Consider the following 18,490-nt stretch of genomic DNA (forward strand, 5'->3'; position numbering starts at 1 on the left):
CTGGTATATCAAGTCCATTTTAAGACTTTGCATTCTTTTGTCTTTCTGATATCACCTTGTTTGCTTGCTAGTTGTAAACAACAACGCTGAAAGTACAAACCCCATTTCCAGAAAAGTTGGGATATTTTCCAAAATGCAATAAAAACAAAAACCTGTGATATGTTAATTCAACTGACAAAAGTACAAAGAAAATATTTTCAATAGTTTTACTGACCAACTTAATTGTATTTTGTAATACACAAATTTAGAATTTGATGGCTGCAACACACTCAGCAAAAGTTGGAGCAGAGTTAAAATAAGATTGAAAAGTGCACAAAATATTAAAGTAACACCGGTTTGGAAGTCTCCACATTAAGCAGGCTAATTAGTAGCAGGTGAGGTATCATGACTGGGTATAAAAGTAGCGTCCATCAAAGGCTCAGTCTTTGCAAGCAAGGATGGGTCATGGCTCACCCCTTTGTGCCAAAATTCGTGAGAGAATTGTTAGTCAGTTCAAAAGGAACATTTCCCAATGCAAGATTGAAGAGAATTTAGGTCTTTCAATATCTACAGTACATAATATTGTGAAAAGATTCTAGCCAATTATAGCCATCTAGGCTCGGGAGTACTTCAGAAAACCATTGTCACTTAACACAGTCTGTCACTGCATCCAGAAATGCAACTTGAAACTGTATTACGCAAGGAGGAAGCCATACATCAACTCTATGCAGAAACGCCGGCGAGTTCTCTGGGCCTGAGCTCATCTCAGATGGACCGAAAGACTGTGGAACTGTGTGCTGTGGGCAGATGAGTCCATGTTTCAGCTAGTTTTCGGAAAAAATGGGCGTCGAGTTCTCCGTGCCAAAGATGAAAACAACCATCCTGATTGTTATCAGCGAAAGGTGCAAAAGCTGGCATCTGTGATGGTACGGGGGTGCATCAGTGCCCACGGCATGGGTGAGTTGCATGTATGTGAAGGTACCATTGACTCTGAGGTGTATATTAGGATTTTAGAGAGTTATATGTTGCCATCAAGGCGACGTCTCTTCCCGGGACGTCCATGCTTATTTCAGCAGGACAATGCCAGACCACATTCTGCTTGGGCTACAACAGCGTGGCTTTGTAGACACAGAGTGCATGTGCTTGACTGGCCTGCTGCCAGTCCAGATCTATCTCCTATTGAAAATGTATGGCGCATCATGAAGAAGAGAATCAGACAACGGAAACCACGGACTGTTGAGCAACTGAAGTCTTATATCAAGCAAGAATGGACAAAATTTCCAATTGCAAACCTACTACAATTAGTATCCTCAGTTCCAAAATGATTAAAAAGTGTTATTAAAAGGAAAGGTGATGTAACACAACGGTAAACATGCCTCTGTCCCAACTTTTGTTGAGTGTGTTGCAGCCATCAAATTCTAAATTTCTGTATATTTACAAAATACAATTAAGTTGGTCAGTAAAACTATTGAAAATCTTTTCTTTGTACTTTTGTCAGTTAAATAAAGGTTCACGTGAATTAACATATTGTGGCGACCCATTTCCTGGCACATCCGAACCGGCTCACAATTAGATAGCCTACGGGGGTTTGCGAGCACAGAGCTTTGGAGCCTCTGCGTCACGGGGGGCAGGTTGAGGGAGGCTTAAAAGTGAGGCTGAGGATTTCGAATAAAGTTTTTTCCTTTTTCTACAGTTACCGACTCCGTGTCGTAATTTTAGCGCTGCATGTAGCACACCGCTACAATATCACAGATTTTTGTTTTTATTGCATTTTGGAAAATATCCCAACTTTTCTGGAAATGGGGTTTGTAATTTGCAAAGCAGAGGAACCCTCCTGTGAAACAAAAGGATGTGTGGGATGCATTGGGGGTGGGCATTCAACAGGAGAGGGAAGCACTGCAGTGGTACCATTAACCAGGAGGTGTAATTACAACAAAGGACTACATAGATATTTTCTATTAGAAATAGGGAGACAATTTCTAATGGTAAAAGTTGACAAGTGTAATTAAAATATGGCAAGACGTAAAGATATTCAGAACTGAAATATACAGGATTGATCTGATACACTACATGCAGAATGATGCATTCTGACTCTTTTCAAAACATGCTGTTGTTTTATTTACTTGGAGATACTGCACCATTTCGGCACTTTGATCCACGCGGCCCAACAACCCACCAATTTAACCCTGGCCTAATCACAGGACTCTTTACAATGACTAATTAGCCTACTAACCAGTAAGTCTTTGGACTGTGGGAGGAAACCCACATGCACATGGGAAGGAACGCACAAACAGAGGATGCCAGTATTGAACATTGTCACTGTGTCCAATAACAGGACGCACAAGATGCTGGAGGAACTCGAGCAAGATCTATGGAGAGGAATAAATAGTTGATACTTAGGACCATAAGAAATGGGAGCAGAATTAGGCCATTTCTCTGTCATTTGATTGTAGCTGAGTTATTTTCCCTCTCAACTCCATTCTTCTGCCTTCTCCCCATAACGGTTGACACCGTTATAAAGGTACCAACCTCTGCTTTAAATACACTCAATGACTTGATCTTCACAGCCGTCTGGCATTGGATTCCACAGATTCTCCCTCTCTTGCTAAAGAAATTCTTCTTCATCTCAGTTCTAAAGCGTTGCACTATATTCTGCACAAATATTGCGCCCTTTGGCCCTAGATTCCCCATTTTAGGAAATATCCTCTCTGCATCCACTCTACCTAGGCCTTTCAATACTTGATAGATTTCAATGAGATCCTCCCTCATTGCTCCAGTGAGTACAGGTCCACAGCCATCAAACGGTCCTCATGAAGGATCACGATGAAGAGTCTTGGCTCGAATGATTAGCTGTTTATCACCTCCATAGAAGCTTCTGGTTTGGAGAGTCCATCCAGTATTTTGTGTGGGTTGCTCAAGATTTCCAGCACCTGCACAATCTCTTGTGTTATGATCTCCCCATAACAATACTGTAGCACATGGAGTGAAGCCCTCACCATCACCGCCTCAAGGCCATTCAGGAATTGGACAATAACTTTGACCATCCCAATCTCACTCACAAATCAAACCAGAAACGGGTCTGTGCAGTCAAAAACTCATTCTAGGACAGTGTTACCTGCTTGGGTGAGTATTGGCTCTGCTGAAAAGAGCAGTGAAGTCATGTTGCTAAGGGTGAAACCATCCTGAAGTGTATCGAGCAGTAGAGCAACACTATTGTAACATAGTTCTTTTAATTCAGCAGTTAAGCTACGAGAAATTGGTTCCTTTCACATTCAGCCTTAGCAGTTGATCCACAAAGCAGGTAACACATTTATAGTCACTCTTGGATGTTTAAGTTGGTTAGGACTTGAGCAATTTTCAGTTCATTCACTTTGTTGGTCACCATGAGGGATTGGTAAGTAATGGGATTTGAAGGTGTGGTTCTGAGAGGGAAAGGTTTCAGGCGGGCAGTAACTGAAGATGCTGCTCTGAAAGGAAAGTGAGTAACTCGTAGCTTAATGGTTCACTGATTCAGAATGAGGCCGTCTAAGGATGTAGGCTACTTCTGCACAGCAGCCGCGCACTTAGATGTGTTGACAGTCTTGCTCATGCTTTGTGGCTCCAGTGCCTTTGTCCCTGTGTCTGGCCACCACTTGGTACAGGCTCCTGCCCCGCTCCTTCCTTCTCTTCTGCTGCCGTTTCCTGGAAAACAAGCACAGATCTGTGACTAACAAGTGCTGAATGGGCACTGCTAGACTTGCCGGGAAGTTTGCACAGCTGGGGTTGGGGGAAGGTACTCTTCCAATTCAATATTGCCCTCGTCCCAATCCACACTGTGACCAGACCACCCGATCTTCTTCTCATCCTTTTCAAATCATTTCCCCACCCTCCCCCTTGTGACCCCCTCCAGCCCTACAGTCTGAAGGACAGTGTAAGTGGTGCAGTGAGCAGAGCTGCTACTTCACAGCTTCAGACATCTGGGTTCGAGAGCAACACATAAAAGTCTGGATGATCTCCGCTGGTCAGCTGCATCTATGGAGGAGAACAAACAGGGACATTCGGGCTGAGACACTTCATCAGCACTGGAACTGTCCCAGGGTATTCATTTTTTCCAGTTTTGTGAATGTTCTATTTTAATTAGCTCAATTAAAGCTTCAGGGACAGTTCAACTACAAAGGAAAGACAGGAGTCTGCAGGTAGCGGGAGAAGCTGGATAACCTGATGCAAGGTTTTGACCCAAAACATGGGCAGTTCTTTTCCACCCTCAGTTGCTTATTGTCCTGTCAGTTTCCACCAGCAGATAGTTTGTTATTCCCACTTAAAAGGTCAACACAACATCATGGACCAATGAGCTTGTGCTGTTCTATGTTCTATCAACATATCCAGACCATCACCACTTTACTCCTTGTGTGCTCCAGTTGGCTGAACCTTTTGCCCTAATGACAGTAGGGACATTGTACTGTCCTATGCTCTAGATTCTGTGATCTGCAGCCATTTGCTGCCTCCACCTATCACTTCCCAGCCTCTGTCTCTCTCTTCCATCCTTCCCACCTGTGGTAAACTGTGGTATACCTGTCTGGACCTGCCCCTCTGCTGACTACTCCTGTGGCTCCTCCCACAGACCCCTGTATAAAGGCGATTGGGGCACTGCTCCTCCCTCAGTCTCCGAGATGTCGTGCTCCCTTTTGCTGCTAATAAAAGCCTATCGTTCACTTCCAGTCTCTGAGAGTTATTGATGGTGCATCACCACCACCACCCAACTCCATCTGCCCACAACCTCTCCTCACTTTCCAGTTCTTGCCCTTCTCCTACCCTTCACCTCTATATATAGGCTATATCCCCCATACAGTTGTGCAAATGAAGGGTCTCAATTTACAATGCTAACTGTCTGTTTCCCTCCACAGATGCTGACTGACCCACCAAGTTCCTCCGGCAGCTTGTGTTTGGCTTTGAGAAAGTGGAACTGTCCTTATAACTCCAGTGACTCGGGTTCAGTCCTGACCTTGGGCGCTATGTGGAGCTTGCGGGTTCTGTTCGTGACCATGTCAGTTTCCCCCGAATGCTCTGGTTTCCACCCTTATCCCAAAGCCATGTGGCCTGGTAAGTTTATTGGCTGCTGTAAATCACCCTGGTGTAGGCTTTAGGTAGAATTAATGGAAATATGGGGAGAATTAAACAATTAAGTGGTGGGTAAGCAGTATGGCTCTGTGAGCTGACGTGGACCAGATGAGCCAACCTAGTGGCTATATTTTGAGGAAACCTAACTAAAACTATATGTCCCCCCCCAAACTGGTAATCCAGATTAAAGATTAGTTTTATTTGTCGCACGTGCATCAAACCATACAGTGAAATGCATCATTTTGCATCAATGACTAACACAGTCCAAGGATTGTGCTGGGACAGCCTGCATGTTATTGCCATGTTTCTGGTGCCAACGCAGCATACCCACAAATGACTCACCCTAAATGTATGTCAGTCGGAATGTGGGATGAAACTGGAGTACTCAGAGGAAACTCACCTCGTCATGGGGAGAACCGATAAACCTTTTTACAGTCAACGGTGGGAAATGAACTTGGGTCGCTAGCATTGTGAAGCATTATGCTAACTGCTCTACTACTGTACCTTATTGTAGGGCATTGCGGGAGCTTGCTAGGTACAGCTTGGGTGATAGATGCCCTACGTTACAATCATGACCACACTTTACAATCAACTTCGCTGTCTTTTATTTTTATAAGACAGGCTTTATCCTTCGATCTCGAAAGGCACCATAGGAATGTTACTCTTCTCTCACGCCCAGGTAAGCGGTGAGGGAAGGTTGAAATATCAGCTGTGGCTACAGCTCATGATTTATATCCAGTGAGTTTGCAGAAGCTCTGTATGTTCTAACACAAAGGTTGTGGCTACACATGACAGCAGAAGTTTGCTGGTGACTCCAGCATATGCTCTTGCCTTCGGAAGGCTTGAAAAGGCATTGGAGGTCAAAGCAGATCATTTTGTTTTGTGTCTCACATTTTCTTACACTGGTGAAAGAGGCCATTTAGCCTATTAAGTTAATTCTAACACTCAGATTAATCCCATTCCTCTTAATTTCTTCTTATAGAGGTTTATAAAATCATGAGAGACATAGGTAAATGGAAAATCCTTCCTTCCCAGCACCACTCAACTCCATCTGCCCACAACCTCTCCTCATGTGCCAGCTCTTGCCCCTCTCAGAATTGGAGGGCATTGGTATAATGTGAGAGAAGAAAGCTTTAAAAGGACCCAAGGGGCAGCGCTTTCACACGCTGAATGGTGAGCATATGGATCAAGCTGCCAAAGGAAACAGTTGAGGCAGGTACAGTTACATTTAAGTCAAGTCAAGTCACTTTTTATTGTTATTTCAACCAAAACTGCTGGTTCAGTAGACAGTAAAAACGAGAGAATGTTTTTCAGGACCATAGTGCTACATGAAACAGTACAAAAACTACACTGAGCTATGTAAAAACGACACAGAGAAAAAAACTACACCAGACTACAGACCTACCCAGGACAGCATAAAGTGCACAAAACAGTGCAGGCGTTACAGTAAATAATAAACAGGACAATAGGCACAGTAGAGGGCAGTAAGTTGGTGTCAGTCCAGACTCTGGGTATTGAGGAGTCTGATAGCTTGAGGGAAGAAACTGTTACATAGTCTGATCGTGAGAGCCCGAATGCTCCGGTGCCTTTTCCCAGACGGCAGGAGGGAGAAGAGGCTTTTTCCACTGAGATTGGGTGAGACTAGAACTGGAGGCCATGGGTTAAGGGTGAAAGGTGAAATGTTTAAGAGAAACTTGAAGGAGAATGTCTTTACTTAGGGTGGTGACAGTGTTGAGCTCTCAGCTTCAATTTCAACATTTAAGAGAATTTGGATAAGTACATGGATGAGAGGGGTGTGAAGAGCTATGGTCCAGTGCAGGTTGGGGGAACTAATAGTTTGGCATGATCTAGATGGGCTGAAGGGTTTGCATCAGTGCTGTAGTGCTCAACGACTGTATAGGTAGGGAAGGTTTAGTGTAATGTGGGCCAAACATAGGCAAATATGACTAGCTCAGTTAGCAGAGAGAAATAATCACTAACTAATCCTTCAGTATAGCAAAACTTTTGCATTACAATTAACTTTGGTTTTAGTTCTAATCGTATTAATTCCTTTATAATTATGGTTAATTTGTGTTTTTCTAATGAACGTTGGTCTCTATGAGCAGCACACAGCTCGAATCACATCATCAAATTTGCTGATGACACAACCGTGGTGGGTCTCATCAGCAAGAACGACGAGTCAGCTTACAGAGAGGAGGTGCAGCAGCTAACAGACTGGTGCAGAGCCAACAACCTGTCTCTGAATGTGAACAAAACAAAAGAGATGGTTGTTGACTTCAGGAGGGCATGAAGCGACCACTCCCCACTGAACATTGACGGCTTCTCCATTGAGATGGTTAAGAGCAACAAATTTCTTGGTGTTCACCTGGCGGAGAATCTCACCTGGTCCATCGACACCAGCTCCATAGCCAAGAAAGCCCAGCAGCTTCTCTACTTTCTACGAAGGCTGAGAAAAGTCCATCTCCCACCCCCCCATCCTCACCACATTCTACAGAGGTTGTATTGAGAGCATCCTGAGCAGCTGCATCACTGCCTGGTTCGGAAATTGCACCGTCTCAGATCACAAGACTCTGCAGCAGATAGTGAGGTCAGCTGAGAAGATCATTGGGGTCTCTCTTCCTACCATTACAAACATTTACATGACACACTGCACTCACAAAGCTAACAACATTGTGAAGGACCCCACGCACCCCTCATACAAACTCTTCTCCCTCCTGCCATCTGGGAAAAAGTACCGAAGCTTTTGGGCTCTCACGACCAGACTGTGCAACAGTTTCTTCCCCCAAACCATCAGACTCCTCAATACCCAGAGTCTAAACTGACATCTACATCATTTACTATTATATTGAAATTTGTCCTCTACTGTGTGTATTGTCTTGTTAATTAATCAATCAATCAATTAATTAATTAATAACTATTGTACTGCCCTGTACTGTTTTGTGTACTTTATGTAGTCCTGTGTAGGTCTGTAGTCTAGTGTAGTTTTGTGTTGTTTCATGTAGCACCAGGGTCCTGGAGGAACGTTGTTCTGTTTTTACTGTGTATTGTACCTGCAGTTTATTGTCAAAATGACAATAGAAAGCAACTTGACGACTAATGCATTGTGCCTGCGATGTTGTTGCAAGTTTTTATTGCACTTGTGCATGCAACAGACAGTAAACTCAGTGTTGACACTGCCTTTTGACTTTGTGTCGGGCTGAAGGGCTCATTTCTGTGCTGCCTGGTTCCATAGCCCTATTTATTTCCACAGAGACATGAAAGATGGCAGACGCTGGAGCCTGGAGCAACAGATAGCCTGCCTGAGGAACTCAGCGGGGTTGAGCACTAAAAGAGGGAGGAAAGGAATTATCAATGTTTCAGGTTGAAAACCTGCATCAGGACTGAACTTCCCTACCCTGGGGGAAAGGCCACAACTATTCGCCTTGTTGATGTGGTTTGACCCACTTCCTCCAGCAGATTGTTAGGGGTTAGGGTTAGGCAGATATTTACACTCTGTGGCCACTTTACGAAGTACCCCATGTATCTGATAAACTGCCCCCTGAGTGTATGATCATGGCCTTCTGCTGCTGTAGCCTACCCACTCCAAGTTTCGACATGTTGTGAGTTCAGAAATCCTATTCTGCATTTCACTGGTTTCCAACAGTAACTCGAATAATGCTTGGTTATTTGAGTTACTGTCTCCTTCCTGTCAACTGGAACCGGCCTACCCACTCTCCTCTGAGCTCTCTCATTAATAAGATGTTTTTCCCCACAGAATTACTGCTCACTGGATGGCTTTTGTCCCATTCTCTGTAAACTTCAGAAGATATTGATCCTGAAGATCCTAGCAGGTCGGCAGTTTCTGAGATACTCAAACCACCCTGTCTGGCACCAACGATCATTCCACAGTCATGTCTACTGTTTAGTGTGATCAACAACGGAACCTCTCAGCCACGTCTACATGCTTTGAAGCATTGAGTAGCTGCCACATGATTGGCTGATCAGATATTTGCATTAATGATCAGGTATACCTAATAAAGTGGCCATTGAGTATATTTTCTAGTTATTTCTACTTCTGCGATTGCCTATTAACCTGATCCTTCAAGGGAAATTTTCAGCAGCCAGCAAGTCTTTGGAATGCAAGGGGAATTCAGAGCATCCAGGGGAACTCTACATAGTCACAGAAAAAAATGTTCAAATTCTTCATGGACCGCACCCAGATCGATGGAGTCATGAGAGAGTTGCATTATCTGCTGCGTTGCTGTTCTACCTTAAGTTGGTCCCTTAAAGTAGAACTTGGAAAAACTTAACTCAGATACCAAGCAGGGCAAAATGCTGGAGGAACTCAGCGGGTCAGGCAGCATCTATGGAGGGGAATAACCAATCGATACTTTGGGCAAGACCAGGACTGGAAAGGAAGGGAGAAGAGCATGGAGGGAGTAGGTGGTGATAGGTAAGGGGGAAGGTGGTGGATGGATGGGGGAGGGAAGTGAAGTAAGAAGCTGGGAGGGGATAGGGAAAGAGGTAAAGGGCTGAAGAAGAAGGAATGTGATAGGACAGGAAGGGAAGGAAGACGGGGTCCAGAGGGGAGGTGATGGCCAGGTCATACACTGAATAATACAAATCTTTTCTCCATCACTTCCTCCCTAGCCCTGCCTGGCTCATGTTTCCCTTTGGAGAGGTCCAATGACTAATTGTGCTTACCTGCAATAGAAGTAGGTCCTGACCGTGATTACTAGGACCCCGATGAGCAGGGTGACCACAGTGAGGATGATGAACAGTGAACTTACAGACCGTTTTGGTTGGTGGCTGGAGAGCAGGAACTCCTCGCATCGATTTCCTTTGAAGCTGTTGTTACACCTATGGGAGACAGGATTCTCATTAGTGATGTCATTGAATGAGGAACAACCTGTGGGCTGAATGACCTCTCATAAAGTTTAGCTTTACTTATCACATATACATTGAAACCTATAGTGGACTAAGTTGTTTGAATAAAATCAAACTGACAGGAATTGTACTGAGCCACAAGAATGGCCACACTTCCGGCACCAACATAGCATGCCCACAACTCACTAACTCTAATCTGTATGTCTTTGGGGTGTGTGGTTCTGTGTGATGGAACATAGAGGCAACAGGAAGCCATCATCCCTTTGAACTATTCCATCATTTTGTTTGATGTCAGCTAATGTGTACCTCAACTCCATCTCCCTACCTAGTTTCCATCCCACTTGACATCCTGACCTATCAATCAATCAATCTTATCAAGTCAAGTCCTGACAAAGGGTCTCGGCCCGAAATGTTGACGGTGCTTCTCCTTAAAGATGCTGCCTGACCAGCTGTGTCCCACCAGCATTTTGTGTGTGTTGTTTCAAGTCAAGTCAGGTCACTTTTATTGTCATTTCGACCATAACTGCTGGTACAGTGCATAGTAAAAATGAGACTGTTTTTCAGGACCATGGTGTTACCTGACACAGTACAAAAACTAGACTGAACTATGCTAAAAAAAACAACACAGAGAAAGATACACTAGACTACAGACCTACACCGGACTGCATATAGTGCACAAAAACAGTGCAGGCATTACAATAAATAATAAACAGGACAGTAGGGCAAGGTGTCAGTCCAGGTTTCGGGTATTGAGGAATCTGATAGCTTGGGGGCAGAAACAGTTACATAGTCTGGTTTGAGAGCCCGAATGCTTCGGAGCCTTTTCCCAGACGGCAGGAGGGGGAGGAGATTGTATGAGGGGTGCATGGGGTCCTTCATACTGCAATCATAATCCAAGCTGTATGTGACAGGCCCCACAGTTGAATAGCTCACCCTGTTTTTGATCCTAGTGTAATATTATCTGAATTAATATCAGGTGTATGATTGAGAGTTCTTATGTCACTCCTGGCACTTCCATCAGCTGTCTTTTGTGTGCGTGTGAAACAGCTAATAGGATTAGATGGTGGGAGGAGCAATATGTGGAGAATAAATGCCAGCCTGCACTAGTTGGCATGTGCAGCCAGTAACCATGTTGTGGATTCTATATAGACTCATTAACTACTTTATTAGGTACTTCCCATACCTAATAAAAGTGGCCATTGAGTTTATGTCCATGGTGTTCTGCTGCTGTAACCTATCCACTTCAAGGATCAATGTTTTGTATGTTTAGAGAAGCTCCTGCACATCACTGTTGTAACACCTGCATTCTTGAGTTACTGGCACCTTCCTGTCAGCTTGAACCAGTCTGGCCATTCTCTTCTGACTTCTCTCATTAACAATGCGGTTTTGCCCACAGAACTGTTACTTACAAAATGTTTTTTGTTTCTCACACCATTCTCTGTAAACTCTACAGACCGTTGTCGATGAAAATCCCAGGAGATCAGCAGTTTCTCAAATACTCAAACCACCCTGTCTGGCACCAACAATCATTCCATGGTCAAAGTCACTTAGATCACATTTCTTCCCCATTCTGATGAACCTCTTGACCATGGTTACGTGCTTTTATGCATCGTGTGTCCGCCACATGATTGGCCAATTAGATATTGGTATTAATGAGCAGGTCACTGAGTGTGTTTCTCTGCACTTGTCGGGCGGTGTTGTTACTTAAGAAATTGCAGAGTCATTGGTTTGTTATTATGTGTGGAGTAGAGTGAAAAACTTTGTTTTGAATTCTGTTCATTCAGATCATTTCATTACATCATTACATTGAGGTAGTCATGGGAAAAACAACAAAAGAATGCAGAATTAAAGTGTAGCAGTTACAGGGTAAGTGCTATTCTGGTAGACAAATAAGGTGAATAAGGTGCAAGCCCATAAAAGATTGAAAGATTAAGGATCTATTTTATTGTACAAGGGGAGCATTTAATAGTCTTATAACAACAGGATAGAAGCTGTCCTTGAACCTGGTGTTACATGCTTTCAGGTTTTTTAAAATCTTTGTTCGGAAGAAGATTGGATATATTAGTTTTATTTGTCATTTATACATTGAAGCATACAGTGAAATGTGTTGTTTTGCATTGAATCAAATTAATGAAAATTGTGCTGGGCAACCCACAAGTTTCACCATGCTTCCAGCAGCATTTCCACAGCTCATTAGCCATTACCATGTGTCCTTGGAATGTGGGAAGAAACCAGAGCACTCAGTGGAAATCATGGGGTGGATGCACAAACTCCTTACAGGCTGCATTGGCAATCGAATGCTAATCTTAGGTCTGGCTTCCCTAAAGTGTTGTGATAACCACAATGCTTCCATGCAACTCCAGAAGAGCTGGGTGGTGTCTTTGATTATGCTGGCTGCTTTCTGAGTAGTGAAAAGTGTAGACAGAGTTCATGGAGGGGAGGCTTGTTTTCTAGAAGTGCTGAGCAGCATCCACAACTTTCTGTGTTGCAGTTTTGGTAGGACAAGCCGGGGTAAGACTTGCACAAATGAATGGAAGCTCTGAGCTGTGTGATAGAACAAAGGGATCTGGGAGTAGACATCCATAATTCCTTGAAAGCGGCATCACAGGTAGATAAGATTGTAAAAGGAGCTTTTGGCACATTGGCTTTCATAACTCAGAGCACTGATTACAGGAGATGGGATGTAAATTCAAAGTTATGTAAGACGTTGGTGAGGCAGAATTTGGATCTCTGTGCACAGCTCTAGTCACCTTCCTATAGGAAAGGTATCAATAAGCTTGAAAGAACGCTAAGAAAATTTACGTTGTTTAGACTTGGGGACCTGAGAGACAGTTTGAATAGGTTAGGACTTTACTCCCCTGAGCATAAGAGAATGAGGGGAGATCTTATTGAGGTATACAAAATTATGACTGGTATAGATAGGATGAATGCATGCAGGTATTATCCCCTTTGGACAGGTGAGACTCGAACTAGAGGTCATAGTTTAAGCAAAAGTGAAATATTTAAGGGGAATCTGAGGGGGATCTTCACTTAGAGGGTGGTGCAAGTGGAACGGGCTGCCAGCGAAAGTGGTAGATGTGGGTCCATTTTAAGAGAAGTTTGGATAGATGCACGTGGATGGGACTGAACAAAAAATGAGTTGGCACAGTCTCGATGGGCCAAAAGGCCTACTTCCATGTTTTCTGTGTTCAGAGATGCTCTTCTGCACACCACTGTTGTAACACATGATTATCTGAGTTGCAGTCGCCTCCCTGTCGGCTTGAACCAGCCTGGCCGTCCTCCTCTGACTTCTCTCATTAACGACGTGTTTTCACCCACAGGAATGCCACTCACCCGATGATTTTGGTTTCTCCCTAAACCCTAGAGACAGTTGTGCGTGAAAATCCCAAGAGATCAGCAGATTCTGAGATACTCAAATCATCTTGTCAAAGTCACTTCAATCACATTTCTTCTCACTCTGATGTTATATCTGAACAACAGCTGAACCTCTTCACCACGTCTACATGCTTTTATGTACTGAGTTGCCACCACATGATTGGCCAATTAGATATTGGTATTAACGAGCAGGTCACTGAGTGTGTTTCTCTGCACTTGCCGGGCGGTGTTGCTACTTAAGAAACTGCAGAGTCATCGGTTTGTTATTATGTGTGGAATAGACAGAAAAACTTTGTTTTGAATTCTGTTCATTCAGATCATTTCATCACACCATTACATTGAGATAGTCAAGGAGAAAACAACAGAATGCAGAATAAAATGTAGCATTCTATGTTACAGAGAAAATGCTATTCAGGTAGATAAATATGGTGCAAGGCCAAATAGTAGATTGTGAGATCAATGATCCATCTTTACGAGGGGACCATTTAATAGTCTTATAACAGCAGGGTAGTCGGTGTCTTTGAGCCTGGTGTTACGTGCTTTCAGGCTTTTTTAAAATCTTCTTTTGGGATAAGATTGCATATATTAACTTTACTTATCACTTGTACATTGGAACATACAGTGAAATAGTCACTTTGCATCAAATCAGTTAACGAAGATTGTGCTGAAGAACCTGCAAGTTTCACCATGCATCCAGCAGCAACGCAGCATTTCCACAACTCACTAGCTGTTACCGCGTGTCTTTGGAGAGTGGGAAGAAACCGGAGCACCCAGTGGAAACCCTGGCGGTCATGGGGTGAACATACAAACTTCTTACAGACGGCAGCAGAAATCAAACGCTAATTTTATTGCTGGCTCTCCAAAGTGTTGCAATAACCACAATGCTACCATGCCACCCTAGAAGAGAGATCTGGGCTGGGTGGTGTCTTTGATTATGCTGGCTGCTTTCTGGGGTAATGAGAAGTATGGACTGAGTCCATGGAGGGAGGCTTGTTTCATGGAGTGCCGAGCTGTGTCCATAACTTTCTGTGAAAGACAAACCAGGATAACTGAATGGTCAGTCTCTGAGGTGTGCAATAGGACAAGGGGATCTGGGAATACAGATCTGTAATTCCCCGAGAGTGGCAACACAGGTAAATAAGATTGTCAGGAGAACTTTTGGTACATTGGCCTTCATAAATCAGGGCAACAAGTACAGGAGTTGGGAAGTAATGTTGAAGCTGTATAAGATGTTGATGAGGCAGAATTTGGACTACTGTGTCACTTATCTACAGGAAATGTATCACTAAGCTTGAAAGAATGCTGAGAAAATTTACAAGGATGTTGCTTGGTCTTGAGGACCTCAGTCACAGAGAAAGTTTGAACAGGTTAGGATGAAATTACCCCGAGTGTAGGAGAATGAGGGAAGATCTTAACCCAGATAAGTGTAAAGTGGTTCATTTGAGGCATTGATCATGTGGATAGTCAGAGGCCTTTCCCCAGGGCTGAAATGGCTACCACAAGAGGACACAGGTTTAAGGTGCTGGAGAGTAGGTACAGAGGAGATGTCAGGGGTAAATTTTTTACTCAGAGAGTGGTGAGTGCGTGGATTTGCCTGCTGGCAACGGTGGTGGAGGCAGATAGAATAGGGTCTTTTAAGAGACTTTTAGGTAGGTGAATGGAGCTTAGAAAAATAGAGGGCTATGGGTAACCCTAGTAATTCCTAAAGGTAGGGACGTGTTCGGCACAACTTTGTGGGCTGAAGGGCCTGTATTGTGCTGTAGTTTTTCTATGTTTCTATCTTATAGAGGTGTACAAAATAGTGACTAGTATAGATAGGATGGATGCATGCAGACTTTTTATCCCCTTAGTTTGGGTGAGACTAGAACTAAAGGTCATAGGTTTATGCAAGAGATGAATTATTTAAGTGGAATCTGAGCAGGAACAACTTCTCTCAGAGGGTGGTGTAAGTGTGGAATGAGCAGCCAGCTAAAGTGGTATCTGTGGGTTCATTTGCAACATTTAAGAGAAATTTGGACGGGGATGGGACTAGGTGCAGTCTAGATGGGCCAAAAGGCCTGTTTCTATGCTATAGTGCTACATGCCTCTATGTGACAGTCATAAACCAATTACTAAATTACCATTCATTAGAGCTGCTCTGGGAATTTGGATCCACCAGGAGCTGGGCTTATCCAACCAATCTAACTTCAGTTCATTACAGTCGATGTGCAACAACTCATTCTATTGGTCAGAACTGGATCTGAGGACTGGATCTTAGATCCTAAGTGGGTAATCTAGAATCAGGTTTATTATCCCTGATAATGTGAAGTTCATTTTATGGCACCAGTACAGCATAAGATGTAAAAATTACTATAAAGTACCATAAATATCTAGAGCAAAAGGTAATAACATGGTAGTGTTCATAGTTTCATGGACTGTTCAGAAATCTGATGGTAGAGAGGAAGGAACTGTTCCTGATGTAGTAACGTAAAGAGGGTATGTCCTGAATAGTGAGGGTTCTTAATGCTGAATGTTGTATTCTTGAGGCAACACCTCTTGAAAATGTCCTTGATGGCAAGGACCTCCATTGCCACAGCTTGGATCTGCAGGCCTTCACTCTGTTCGTGTGGGCTGACTATGGATTCATTGCCAGAGAGGATTTGACTTACCAGCAGAAGGGTGTGGATACCAGAATGTAGCAGGTGCCTCCATTAAGACAGTAGTAATTGTAGCTATCGGGACAGAGCTCCCCGTGTGCTGAGAGGATTAAGAGAGAATCCAAAATTAGGGATTGGCATACAAGCTCTTCAAAGAACAAAAAACAAAAAGAACAAGGAGTGTATTTTACCCTATTTTGTTTTGACCATGAAACCTGGACTACATTTTAGACACAAGAGGCACTGCAAATGCTGGAAATCTAGAGCAGTACACTCAATGTGCTGGAGGAGCTCAGCAGGTCAGGCAGCATCTATGTATGGGAATAAACAGTCGACGTTTCGGGCCGAGACCCTTCATCAGGGCTATGTTTTCTTATACTTACCCCAGCCTAGGCATTGTTTGAACACTTGCTCTAGTTTGGAGTTCCTAAAGCTGTCCTACATTGAGTTCAACGCTGACTGGCAACCCCTGCAATGCCACTGGTGCCAAACTGTATCGGTCCCTCCCGTTCCTTTGGTCTCATCAGCTACGTGGAGAGGGGGAGTCTGCTGCAAGGGCAACAGCTCTCCATATCTTATTGACCTGGCTTGAATATCACACAGACAGCTAGGAGGCAGCTTCCATGGTTGACCCCAACCAGTGGAGGGCCTTGGTCGCTATGGTGTTTCCTTCAAGAGTGGCTGCATCTCTAAAGTGTTATATTTGTTTTAAAATGCTCCGAGACCTCTGCATTCTGTTGACGTTGTGGCTTAGACAGTTGAATTTTTAGCTTTGTAGGAATGGTTTTAGGGACAACACGGAATTATAGAGTCACAGAGTCAACAGCACAGAAACAGGTTAGGGTTTAGGGACGGGGATAAGAGGGAGCTAGGGTCAGGAGCAATAAATGAGTTAGGAGCAGGAGCTGGTGTTTGGAACCTGGGTCAGAGTGGTCTGCCGTTGAAAGTCAGCAGCCTCTGAAGAGACCAGTGATCCCCATATTGGCGAATCCAGGGAGGGAGGTCTGTACGGGCAGGAGTCACAGAGGCCGGTGATCCCCCAGGCCACCAGGATTGGGGGTCCGGTGAGTCCCCGGGCCAGCGGGATTGGAGGTCCATTGTCCATCCGAGTTTAGATGTCAGGAGTCAAACCCAAGATCAGTGTTTTCTGAGGTCCACAAAGTGCAAAGTTAGAGGCCCAGTATCTGAGATCCTGAGAGTCGGGGCTTGGATGCCAGATTGTGATTGTGCGTGGGAAAGGGAATTGCTTTGCTGTTGTTATCTCAGTTTGTGTTGTGTGGTTCTGCTGAACACTGTGGAAATGCTACGTTGATACTGAAATTTGTGGCAAAACGTGGGCTGCCTTCAGCACATCCTTGGATGTTAATGCAAACGATGCATCTCACTCAATGTGGTAAATAATCTGAATCTGTGGTTGTGAAGAACACTATATTTCAATTGCATGGTTGCACACAGAAATAGCTCAGGTTATGACTATCTAGTGCAAATGGACCAATGCTGACCCATTAATTGATTCTGTAGCAACCACTAAGCATTTATTTACACTGATCCAGTACTAATTTGGTTTTATTCTCCCCACATTTCCATTTACTTCACAAGACTCCGTCATTCACCTACACCCCAGGGGCAATTTTCAATGCCCAGTTACCTAACAAACTGCACACCTTTAGGCTGTGGGAGGAAACCAGAAGAACTGGGGAAATCTGTACGCTTACAGCAAAAACATAGAAGCACCACCCGGTCAACACAGGGGGTCAGGACTGAACCCGGGAGGCTGGGATTGTGAGGTAGCTGTGCCACAGAGAGAGAAACAGGTTTAATATCTGAGGTGTCTCTCTCCACAATACTGTCTAACCTGTTGCACATTCCCAGCATTTTTTGAACATAAAACAGAACAGTACCCACCACACTCTGTGTAAAAAGACCTTTGACATCCTCCCCCCATACTTTCCACCAATCACCTTAAAATTATGCCCCTTCGTATTAACCATATCCACCCTTGGAGGAAAATATCTCTAGCAATCCACTCAACTTATGACTCTTCTCATCTTGTACACCTCTATCAAGTCACTTCCCTTTCACTCCAAAGAGAAAACCCCCCAGCTCATTTAATCTATCCTCTTCAGCCATGCTCGCTAATTGTCAGCATCCTGATACATCTCCTCTGCATCCTCTCAATACCTTCCACATCCTTCCTACCATGAGCCAACCAGAAATGAACACAATACTCCAAGTGTGATCTAATCAGATTTTGTAGTGCTGCAACATTACCTCATGCCTCTTGAACCCAACCCTGACTAATTAAGGGGAAAACACTGTATGCCTTCTTAACCACCCTATCAACCTGTATGGCAACCTTGAGAGAGCTGTTGTCACGGACCAATGATTTTGTGTATTTTTTCAGATTTACAGTTTCTTTGATGTTTTGTATTTCACTGTTAATGGGAGATTTAATTAAGGTGGCAAAAAATGAACGGTTTTAATGAAGTGGATAAGAAATAACCTGTTTCTATTGGAGAGACAGTAACCAGAGAACT

The 18,490-nt window shown here is 43.8% G+C and overlaps 1 protein-coding gene across 1 annotated transcript in view; it reads right to left on the reverse strand.

Moving 5' to 3' along the window:
- Positions 1 to 3,511: 3,511 nt before the first annotated feature.
- LOC132379257 (pro-neuregulin-4, membrane-bound isoform-like) overlaps positions 3,512 to 18,490 on the reverse strand; it is a 37,976-nt gene continuing 22,997 nt past the window's right edge. The window contains exons 3-5 of the mRNA XM_059946959.1: positions 15,966 to 16,053; positions 9,760 to 9,915; positions 3,512 to 3,660 (exon numbers count right to left, since the gene is read on the reverse strand). Coding sequence (XP_059802942.1) covers positions 3,543 to 3,660; positions 9,760 to 9,915; positions 15,966 to 16,053 — 362 coding nt within the window. The 3' untranslated portion in view covers positions 3,512 to 3,542. The remainder of the gene's footprint in view (positions 3,661 to 9,759; positions 9,916 to 15,965; positions 16,054 to 18,490) is intronic.

This window comes from Hypanus sabinus, chromosome 21, assembly GCF_030144855.1.
Source record: "Hypanus sabinus isolate sHypSab1 chromosome 21, sHypSab1.hap1, whole genome shotgun sequence".
Taxonomy (NCBI): Eukaryota; Metazoa; Chordata; class Chondrichthyes; order Myliobatiformes; family Dasyatidae; genus Hypanus; species Hypanus sabinus.